This window comes from Lolium rigidum, chromosome 2 (genome assembly GCF_022539505.1).
Source record: "Lolium rigidum isolate FL_2022 chromosome 2, APGP_CSIRO_Lrig_0.1, whole genome shotgun sequence".
Classification (NCBI taxonomy): Eukaryota; Viridiplantae; Streptophyta; class Magnoliopsida; order Poales; family Poaceae; genus Lolium; species Lolium rigidum.
The window spans coordinates 12,756,053-12,767,993 of NC_061509.1; the positions used below are offsets into that span (position 1 = coordinate 12,756,053).

At 44.2% G+C, this 11,941-nt stretch overlaps 1 protein-coding gene across 1 annotated transcript; it reads left to right on the forward strand.

Moving 5' to 3' along the window:
- The first annotated feature begins 2,948 nt into the window (after nucleotides 1-2,948).
- On the forward strand, nucleotides 2,949-9,387 carry LOC124691301 (probable inactive receptor kinase At2g26730). The gene is made up of 2 exons (XM_047224574.1): nucleotides 2,949-4,461; nucleotides 8,462-9,387. The coding sequence occupies exons 1-2, from the start codon at nucleotides 3,162-3,164 to the stop codon at nucleotides 9,109-9,111; spliced, it is 1,950 nt and encodes a 649-aa protein (XP_047080530.1). The 5' UTR covers nucleotides 2,949-3,161; the 3' UTR covers nucleotides 9,112-9,387.
- Nucleotides 9,388-11,941: the final 2,554 nt, after the last annotated feature.

Here is an 11,941-nt window from a genome sequence, read left to right on the forward strand (position 1 = left end):
ACATATTGTTGTTCGGAACCCGAGGCCCCAAAGTGACAAAAATTGGAATAACCCGAGGGGATGGCTATGATGTGAGGATCACGTGTGTTCACGGAGTGTTAATGATTTGCTCCGACACTCTGTTAAAAGGAGTACCTTAATTACCAGTAGTTTCCCTAGAGGCCCGCTGCAACGGGCTGGTAGGACAAAAGATGTCGTGCAAGTTTCTCATTGCGAGCACGCACGACTAAATAGGAACACACGCCTATGGTTATCTTATACTAGGATGCTTATATCATTATTACTTGCAATGGCTATGTCTTGTTATTATATGAACTATCTCATTCATGCAGCGCCCGTTCATACATCCATGTGCCTACAATATTTTAATCATGCTTGTTTACTGCAATGATCGCTACTGATGTTTTTATTTCGCTACCATTGTTACTTCACTACTACCACTGATATAAAACTGCTACTACTGATAAACTGTTGCGAGCAAGTCTATTTCCAGGTGCAGGTGAATTGACAACTCATCTGTTAAAGCTTATAAATATTCTTTGGCTCCACTTGTGTCGAATCAATAAATTTGAGTTTTACTTCCCTCGAAGACTGTTGCGATCCCCTATACTTGTTGGTCATCAAGAAGGACGAGTCGAACGTGACCAGTGGCAAAAGGTTGGGCCGTCCAGAGCCACCAGCCGGAGGAGGGCGACGAGGGCGACTCGGCGTCGCAGAAGTTGAAAGAGGATTATGGTTAGGGTTGTTTGGTTGCGGGGGAGAGAGAGTGGGCTGACTGACTCGATCATTCTGGTTTAACCAAACCAGTCCACCTGACTAGTGGGGTCCAAGGGCATATATGTCTTTATCCAAATACCCCAAATTCTATAAATCCTTAAAATCCCAAATAAAAAGCCGAAAATGAAATAAAAATAGGAAAATAATAAAATGACTATTCTATATTGCAATTTAATTCTTAAAATTATTTTTTGAATAAATTTTCAAAACCTCAAATTTATTACTTAAAAATAATTCTAAGAATAAAAAATCCATTACTCTTAAGTAAAAAAATAAGGAAAAATTTAGGAAATTCCTAAAAATAAATTACGAACTTAAATTCCATTTTCCTATTAAGTACTTTAAAATAAGAAGAGAAAATTATTAAAAAGGTTCTCTCTACTAATTGAAACAATTATGAAAAATCTCAGAAAACTCTTAAGTAATTATTATTAATTCTTTTGAAATTTATAATTAATCCTTATTCTTTAAATGAATTCAAATTAATTATACTAACTCAAATTTAAGAATTTGAATAACAATCATCACATAAGGGGTAACACCAACTGATAATTCACTAAAGCATGCATCATTTGGATCTTTAACCATTGCCATTACTGAACAATGATGATACTTTTTAGAACCCGATGTCCCGGGTCAGTACAAACAATCTAACTGCACTACCTTGCAGTATACATGCAAAAGTTTATCTCTTGCTCATGTCAATTGATTACTTTTATCAAAATACTTGGAACTTACTATTCGTGTCACTCCTGCCCATTACAAAGCAAAGTATTATTTTTTCAATTATGAACATGATTATGTGGTGGGCAATGGAATCATGGTATAACTCTGTTGGAGGTTCCATTGCAACTAGGTTTATATCCACATAGGATTAACAACAAATGTCATCTACTGATTCTTGTGCTGTAATAACCGTGTTAATTATAAGGTCTGGAGTGGGATGGAGCAGTTAGATGTACCTTTTTCCACTCGCATGTCAATTGATGCACTTTACTGAAGCGGTAGCTTCCTCTGGGAGCAACATGAGTGGTCTGGAGCCCTCAAGTCCACAAGATACTGTGGTATACAAAGGGTTGTAGAAGACCGATGAAGGCTACAGAGGTTGGAACCTACCCAAAGGGGTATGTGTGGCCCGGCGAGGGTATATCATCGACGTCGAGAAGACCGACGAGGTTCCAAGGATAGAACTACAACAAGGGTGTGTATGAGGGGTTGCGGAGAAGGACAATGATTGACTTGGACCTTAGACTAGGCCCCATCTTAAAGAAGTATGGATGGGAAAGTACGCCTGGTTGTGTGCCACAAGGCTAAGTTCTCTTACGGGAAAAGTAATACACCTCTGAAGAGTGTATTTAATTGTGGCTTGTCACTCCCAGTTCTGGAAATGAACTGTGAACGCTGCAGGAAAGAAAGTCCATGAAGTTCTAGACACATGTAAAGGCTGACGAACATAGTTTTTCAGAAGAAACGCAACTCTTTGAAGAAAGATTTACAAAAACATGCATTTCCTGCGAATTTATGGTCTATGGTTGTAATTAGTGCGTCAAACACTTTTTTCTATAATGAACTTTCTAAGTATGCTCGTACTCACCCTTCTTTGAATCCCAAGCTTTGACTGCAAGAACAACCGGAAGGAGGTCACCGAAGGAGCTGAATACACCGAAGACATCTGCTACAAAGAACCAAACTTATCCAGATGAGTCGAAGGCATCAACTATGTGATTGCCTACGACACAGAGGGAGACAATGAGGAGGCTGAAGAGTAGTAGTAACACTTAAGTTAGTTAGTCGGACATCATTAAACCTTATAGAATAAAGCTGCGCAAGTAGTCATGGTACTTAGTTTACTTCTATTTGTTATTCGAAAGTCCTTTAGTGTTGAACTAGAACTGGACCAAGGAGAAACTCAAGTGTGATGTACATATGTGATTTGTAATATTAAGTGTTTAAATAAAAAAACTAGTTATGTTTTCGTTAACTACTTCTATGGATGTAATATTTACAAGTTGGTATTTCACAACTGTTATATCAACGACTACCTAGTAATGTTTGTTCCTTAAAAGATAAAAGTCCATGCCTTTCAATCTTAGGTGCATGATGCAGGAGTAGGGAAGATCGTGGTTGGGATCCCTCAACATATATATCCTCCCCGGATGCTGCTGTGTTTGAACCACATGAAAATCCTTGTCTTGTAACAAACCTGCACGTACATAAGACACGCGACGTTCACATCCATCGTGCAGCGTATGGCAGCACTCGCCCGTGCTCGAACCATGAAAATCCAAAGAAACGCTTCTTCCGGTCTTCCCTCCTACCCTGCTCTTCTTTTGTTCTGACGAAACGAAACAGTTGTGTCCTTCCCAACAGTACGTAGCCGCAGAATGGCCGCGCTCCAAACGGCGGCTCTGCTGCTGCTACTTGTGCTGGCCGTCGCCTCCGAGGCCGCGGAGCCGCCGCAGCAAGAGCGGACAGCGCTCCAGGAGTTCCTGCTCGGCACGCCGCACGAGCGCTCGCTGGGGTGGAACTCGCCGTCGGCACCCTCGGCGTGCCTCTGGTTCGGCGTCACCTGCGACGCGGCCAACGCCACGGTCGTCGCGGTTCGCCTGCCCGGCGTCGGTCTTGTCGGTGACTTCCCCGCCGGCACGCTCGGCAAGCTCACGTCCCTGCACACCCTCTCCCTCCGCTCTAACCGGCTCTTCGGCGCCGTGCCCGGCGACATATTCTCTCTTCCCAACCTCCACTCGCTCTACCTCCAGCACAACCGCCTCTCCGGCACCGTCCCGGCAGAGCTCGCCGGGCTCACGGCGCTCCGGCACCTGGCGCTGTACGACAACGAGCTCTCCGGCGAGATACCAGCCGCGCTCGACGGCCTGGCAGAGCTCCGTTCGATCAGGCTGGATGGTAACCGCCTCTCCGGCAGGCTTCCCGCCCTGAGCGGCCTTCGGAGGCTCGAGGTGTTCAACGTGTCCGAAAACCAGCTCGACGGCGCCATCCCGGTATCCCTCGCGCACTTCCCGCCCGGGTCATTCGCCGGAAACCCCGGGCTCTGCGGCGAGCCCCTCGACAGTCCCTGCGCGGTATCGTCAAGGAAGAAGAAGGGGCTATCCGGCGCGGCGATCGCGGCCATTGCCGTAGGAGCAGCGGCGGCCGCGCTGCTCGCACTCGTCCTGCTCGTCCTCTGCTTCGTCCGCCGGCGCCGGGACGCGGCTGCCACCGGCGGCAACAACGTGAACAAAGCGACGTCCACGCCGACGCAGGAGAGAGGGTTCACGCCGTCGCCGGTGTCCGGCGAGATGACCGACCTGGCCGACCTGACATCCTCAAAAGACCTCGTCCCGTCGGCGGGGGAGACGACGACTCGCCGGCTGGTGTTCGTCAGCGCCGGCGCCGCCGGCTACAGCTTCGACCTGGAGGACCTGCTGCGCGCGTCGGCGGAGGTGCTGGGGAAAGGCGGCGCCGGGACGACGTACAGGGCGGTGCTGGAGGACGGGGCGACGGTGGTGGTGAAGCGGCTCAAGGACGTGGTGGCGGCGCGGCGGGAGTTCGCGTCCGCATTGGAGGCGCTGGGGCGGGTGGAGCACCGCAACCTGCTCCCCGTCCGCGCGTACTACTTCTCCAAGGACGAGAAGCTCCTCGTCGCCGACTACCTCCCCGCCGGCAGCCTCGCCGCGGCGCTCCACGGTCAGTCATCTCCTACTCTCAGTCTCAGTCAGTGACAGTTGTATTATTGCACTTGAAAATGGAAGTAAACTCCGGTCAAGGAGTAGAATTCAGTCACAGCGCTGTCCAAATATTCAATCAGTGTAAGGGACAAGACGACGGCGATGGTTCCGTCATTTTTGTAGGTTCTAAAATATCGTAAGTAGGAAAATGATTGGGAGGTATAGCAAATGCGATTCCATTTGGCTAGCGTACGTTGTTGAAAGTTACGTAATTCCAAAACATTCAAAGGGATGATCAACGGGTGGCTCGGCCGTGCCATTGGTTATCCATCCGTGATGGCATCCTGTGGCCGCCTAGTCATGTTCTTTGATTGATCTCAACGTATTGTCCGTTCTGCAATCAGTTCAAGGCCACGAAAAAGAAAGAGAATTATACTGTTGCAGTTCGCTGCCTAATTTTGACTTGAATCTTCTCAATTATTCCGTAGATCACTAGTGTAGTGTAGGTGTATAGACTTGGGCTTAGTTTGTATGAGTAAGTTCGATAGACCTGCCGAACAACTACTCTTCCTACACGAAGAAATGTTGTACTTCGTTCTAGAAATATTTATTTAGATCCTGAATTTGTAGATGTCCAAAGGACCTACCCAATCCAGTGTAATTAACCGAGCTTGTGGTGCAACAAGCTAACTTGAAAAGGTACATATTACAGCTATCAAAATGCTGCAAATAATTTAGCAGAGAGATAGAGTATGTATTTACAATATCAAAAAATAACGAGTCTAAACTTAGCTAACAAGTAAAAACACAAAATTCAAAATATTAAGTCAAAATTTGCTGCCTAATTTTGACTTGAAACTTATCAATTATCCCGTAGATCACTAGTGTAGAATAGGTCTTAGACTTAGGCTTAGTTTATGTGAGTAAGTTTGATACACCTGCCAAACAAGCATAGGTTGCTGTGTGGATGTACATGACCTCACTGACATACCGGTGACCTATCCGATCCAGTGCAACTGATAAGTATCTAGTTTATTTTTAGTGTGTAGATTCACTCATTATGTTATGTGTTTATTTCATTTTAAAATATGTAAACGTCTTATATTTATGAACCTATTAAAATGCTGCGAATAATTTAGCAGACACATATAATATATATTTACAATGTCAAAAAGCGTTCAGTTTAAACTTAGTAACAACTACAAAATAGAATAATTAAAATCTAAAGTTGGAATGCGAATTCAGCTCATGAACAAATATTTTGTGATAAATAGATGATACTCCATCCGCTTCAATCAATTAAACTTATATCATTTTGAAAAGGTAATTCGGTTATGTAAGCTTTGATCTAACATCTAGAAAAAACTATTAGCAACTTTAGCATAATATAGATATCACCTGAAAATATATTTCAGATTATACGTACCTAACGATATTGATTTTGTATTGTACATGTTAATACAAAATTTGGTCAAACTTCACACGGTTTGACTTTTTACAAAAAAGGCCTTCTTCATTGGAGATAGTACATGTTATATTTTTTTATAAAGAAATCGACTTAAATACATTCACTACCTAGCCAAGTGAGGATGTTCATTTCTTTATACATTTAACATGATTTTATTTTTTTCCTAAGCACCGGCTGCACCACAAGAAGCAACAAATTGCATACTACCACCACACCTAGGGCTAGAATTGATCATAACTACTAGGTAGTTACATTTTATGAAAACAATCATTGTTCGGAGAAGTCATTTGCGCATAACCCAAAATGACGGATTAAATGCGAGTTTGCAATTTTTGCAAACAATACCAACTGTCTTCTGTGCAAATATTTGGTCAGTTTGGGCTGAAAGGACAGAAGTCCACATGGTATATAATTTTAGATTTTTTTGGAGTTTTTTCAAGTTCTCCTGAATGTCTATATTTTTTAGCCAAATTTGAAGTTTCAAACATGATCATTGAATTACGACCAAACATAAAGTTAGGTTGGGCTTAAATTTTTAACATTGTATAGGAGACTACTTACGATTTTCTAGGTTTTCTCGTACTTCTTAGGAAAGTTTGAATTCTTACCCAAATTGTGGTGATCTGCACTCAAATGTTAAAGAATGGGTGTGAATAATTATTGATGGAATGAAATTAAGCTAGTTCACAATTAGGTGATATCATCAAATTTAAGTTGCAGCTCTCATGATTAACAAGAATCACAAAACAATTCAATGGCCATAGAAAGTTTTTCTCAGTTGCAAACTTGTAATCCATGTTACAACACATGAGTAGAAGGAATCAAGAAGCAATGCAATGATCCAAATGTTTTTTCCTAAATTGCAGCCATATGTGTAACTTGTCTCTGTGGCAACTCAAATTAAAACTCATGCTAGCACGAGTCACGGTGTAATTCTATGAACTAGGGATTAAGCAAGAATTAAGGTCATTCTCTTCGACTAAAAGTTAGCTAAACCATTGAATAAATGGTGCCTATGACCAACTGTAGCACAAATTAATATTAATAATAATAATATTATTATTATTTGCGGTTTACTCCACCACAAACTTAGGTGAACCGAATGCATCCTCCCATCTAATTTTACATCACCGATGGTCACAAGTTCATGCATATGTTTTAGGCTGTGATTAACTCACAGTCTACTGAGAACTAAGTAGTTATTAGTAGAATGATGTCATAAAAAATCTCAGGTGCAAATCTTACATTTTGAAGTTATTTTTCGTACTTGCAACTTCACTTGTAACGATATTTTTTTGTTGCATCCCTATTGCAACTGAAAGAATTCTGAGCTTCAGCCCAACTTACTACTTAAGTGCACATATCACGATGCAATAACGACATTGCAGTTTAGTCAACACTAGGTTAATTCTCATTCTACCGAAAACTATCAATTCCCTGTGTTTTATGTTACTGTTGCATCACCATTGGAGTAGTTGGCAGTTTACACCTATGAAACGCGGATACTTTTCTTTTCTGCCGTACCGGTATCGGATACTACTCGGATACGGGATACTGCCCGGATACTTCCCGATACGTATCCCGTACGTATCTGCTAATTTTTGAATTAAAGAAAAATAAGAAAATTACAGACACATGAGGGATACCCAAGGGATACTCGAGCGATACTCGAGGGGTACTTGAGCCAGCCCACCGTTCCCTCATCTTCTACCGCTGATCCTTCCATTTCACCCCATCCCTATCGAACGATTGATTTGATCTTTGAATTCATTCCTTCTCCATTTAGATAAGCAATGACTAGTACATCGCATCAAACATATTTTCAGTTGGGAGCTCGAGCTAGAGCATGTACAACGGCAACAACTACATGAAATGCATCCCAACTACTCCCTCCGTCTCATAGAACAGGGCGTAAAAACATTTGCACGACGATTAAGGAGGCTCATACACGATGATTTGTTTCCAAACGTACCCCTAATAAATTGCTACATACCTCCTTATTTATCTCTCTTGCCCCTCCTAGCAGGAACAAACAATAGAATTAACTGCCTACACCACGTCCCTTCGTTTGGTTGAAATTAATGCCGCGTGCTGGTATAGCCAATTGAAGTTGCATGCACACAATTTTTAAATCGAAACATGCATGCAGGAGTAAAGTATGGAAGGGCAAGTTGGGAAGTACTACACTAATTTTACACCCACGCCTTATGCTTTGATGTAAATTGCAAAAAAATTATACGCCCTAAGCAATGGGATGGAGGGAGTACTAGCTATTGATTCGTGTGATCTCTAGACATGAATTTTACTTCTTTAATTATTAAAATATGTATGTTGGATGTGGAGGAAAACATCCACATCCATGTTAATGCTATGAGAAATATTTAATTTCTTTATTTTTTAAAATATTTACGTATATATGAACGTATCCCCGTATCTGCGTTTTTGAAAAATTGCCGTATCGTGGTATCCCTGTATCGCGTATCAGATATGTATCCAAGTATCCGTGCTTCCTAGGTTTACACTAGCTGAAAATATCACTTTCCACCTGCAGGAAGCCGAGGATCCGGGCAAACACCGATGGACTGGGACGCGCGTGCACGGGCGGCGCTGTGCGCGGCGCGTGGGATGGCGCATCTTCACGCGGCGCATGGCCTTGTCCATGGCGACGTCAAGTCCTCAAACCTGTTGCTCCGGCACGGCGGCGACCCTGACAACGCCGCCGCGCTCTCCGACTACTCCCTGCAGCACCTCTTCGCCCCGCTGCCGCCGTCCGCGCGTGCCGGCGGATACCATGCGCTGGAACTGGTGGACCCGCGTCGGCCGACGTTCAGCTCGGACGTGTACTCCCTTGGGGTGCTCTTCCTCGAGATCCTCACCGGCAAGTGCCCAGCTTCGGGGACGGCCGGCGTGGACGGCGGTGGCGTGGCGTTGGACCTGCCTCGGTGGGTGCAGTCGGTGGTGCGGGAGGAGTGGACGGCGGAGGTGTTCGACCAGGAGCTGGTGCGGCTAGGAGGCGGCGCGGAGGAGGAGATGGTGGCGCTGCTGCAGGTGGCCATGGCATGCGCGGCGACCATGCCTGATGCCCGGCCGGAGGCGACGGAGGTGCTGAAGAGGGTCGAGGAGATCGGCGGAGGTCGGCACGGGCGGGCCACGACGGAGGAGGAGGGATCATGGGGCACGCCGACCGGTGCATCACCGTGACTCACCTACCGGGATGTAATGAAGGCAGCACAACACAACAAATGTACTGAATGCATTCGCAAAAAAAAATGTCATGGTAAAATGCATACGTGTACCTAAGCATAGGGGTCTGTTGTTTTTTTTCGATCAGATCAGATAATGCTACACCTTCATTGCCTTATCCTGTATGGCTAATCACTTCCTCCGGTGAATGCAAATGTAAGCATTTTTTTTTGTTTGAAAAAGTGGTTTTGAGTGGTTTTGTATTAATTAAAAAAAACACAGCTTTTGTTACAATCTTTCCAAGCCAGTCTTGATGCGCATGAAGAGACCGCACTTAGTGACACACCCCCACTGAACTCTCTCTGACATAGCTCATGAGCAATCTTGTTGCAACTTCTGTCGGTATTGACTAGGGAAACTTGGGAATCAAGGGCCTTTTTGAGCTTGAATTCCTTCGCAATCATGCTAAGGTCAGACCTGTCTTGACTTTCGTCTTTGAAACTTTCACAATTGATATGCAGTTTTTTTCAATGATTAGGTCTACTGACGAATTTTCAATGTCATTTTAAGGCCCTTTAAACAGCCAATGCCTTCTCACATCGAAGCAGCGCCACACTGGGCAATGACACCCAAGGCCGAGCACACTACTTGACCATAATGGTCACGAAGTACAACACCCCATGCTCCCTTTTTTCATCCTCTCGGTAACTAGCATCAACATTACACTTCAGCCATCCTTGGAGAGGTTTTCTCCTTCTCCCTTTTTTCCTTCATGTTTAGCTTGTTGCTTCTGCACACCAACTGAATTTATAGGTGCTTTGCCTTTCCTATCAATATTGCCTTTTCCAGATGCTAATCCCTGAAAAGTACTTGGATAATTCTAAAGAAAACTGATAAGAGATATCAATGGATGAATCACCTTTGTGTAAAATTATATATCTTCTATGATGCCATGCCCTCCACCAAATAAACTCATCTTGTTTCTTAAGTCATGATTTAAGCTATGTAGCAAAACAAGCACCCAATCATGCCATATATATGCTAGTTTAGTTTTAGGCGGAAACTCCCAAATCTCATTTAAACATTGTCTCACAGCCAACACCTTCGTACATTTCATGGTTGTGTGGTATCCCGACTCCTCTTCCATCCCGCAAATGGAGCGAGTAGGTAGTACATTAGGAAATGCCCATAGGTATGGACTTGAGTTTTAGGAAAAAGAACATGCTAGTGGTTTCGTCGACTTGTCAGACAAATGAGGTATCCGACGAATATTAATTGGAAGCTAAAAAGTCGCTGAGATTGTATTGATTCTAGGGTTTACAATTGTGTGTCGTATGATAAGGGTTCTGGATGGCCTCCCCGGTGGCTCCTCCTAGCCCTTATATAGTGGGCTAGGTGTCAGAGTACATACCCGGGTCGGTTACATATTATATGTCGGTTTGGCTAATATTTTCTATCCCTAAAGAGCTCCAAGCTCCCAGGGTTGGGAGCGTTTGTGGTTGATCCGCAGGTCTCTTTTGTGGGCCCCGCATCGAGGATTGTGACGCGTTGTGTGTGGTCGCAGTTGGTTCTAGGATGTACGTACTCCGTAAGGCGGTTCTCTTGGTTGATTATGTCGATTGGCCTCTCCACCCATGCATCATCTTCCTTCCCCAAGTCCCCACTCGCCGCCAGTACCCAATCTCGCGCCTCTGCCATTGATACGTCTCAAATGTATCTATAATTTTTGATGCTTCATGCTTGTTTTACACCAGTTTATATATGTCTTGCTCATACTTCGTTGCACTTTTACATGATTTCCGGCACTAACCTATTAACAAGATGCCACTGTGCCAGTTCCCTGTTTTCTGCTATTTTTGTATTTCAGAAAAGTTGTCCATGAAATATTCTCGGAATTAGACGAGACAAAAGCCGAAGTCAATATTTTACCGTAACAAAGACAGAGTCCAGAGGGGAGTCAAGGGGGCAGCAGGACGGCCACACCTTCCCTAGGCGCGGCCTAGCCCTGGCCCGCGCCTAGGGGTGGTGTGGGCCACCCTGGCCTCCACCGACATCGCCCCTCCGCCTATTTATTCACGATCTCAGGAAAACCCTAGATACCCAAGGCTCCATCCACGAAAAGTTCCGTCGCGTCCGTCATCGCATAACCCATCTCGGGGGGGGGGGGTTCTTAAGCTCTTCCCGGCACCCTGCCGGAGGGGAAAATCATTGCCGGAGGCATCTACATCGCCATGCCCGCCTCCGAAGTGATGCCTGAGTAGTTCATCCCTGGACTATGGATCCATAGCAGTAGCTAGATGGTTGTCTTCTCCAATTTGTGCTTCATGTTTAGATCTTGTGAGCTGCCCTACATGATCAAGATCATCCTTATGTAATCCTACATGTTGCGTTTGCTAGGATCCGATGAATATTGTATACTATGTTGAGGTCAATTATATTCATGTCATATGTTATTTGTGATCTTGCATGCTCTCCGTTGCTAGTAGATACTCTGCCCAAGTAGATGCTTGTGACTCTAAGAGGGCGTATTTATGCTCGATAGTAGGTTCATGCCTCTAGTTATCTAGGAGAGTGACAGTAACTTCTAAGATTGTAGATGTGTTGTTGCTACTTGGGAGAAAACAACAATGCTTTATCCAAGGATAATTCTATTTTTTTACTTTACACACATTGTTTAATGAGATAATCTATTGCTTCCAACTTAATACTGAAAGGGGTTCGGACGATAACCGGAAGGTGAATTATTAGTCATAGACGCGGTTGGATTACGGTCTATGTATTATGTTGTAATGCCCAATCAAATCTCATAGTGATCATCTTGTCATGTATGGTCGATATTCTGTCAATT

Coding starts and splice junctions, on each gene's coding strand:
- LOC124691301 (XM_047224574.1), top strand. CDS start 3,162: ATGGCCGCGCTCCAAACGGCGGCTCTGCTGCTGCTACTTGTGCTGGCC. Junction 4,462..8,461: donor CCTCGCCGCGGCGCTCCACG/GTCAGTCATCTC, acceptor TTCCACCTGCAG/GAAGCCGAGGATCCGGGCAA.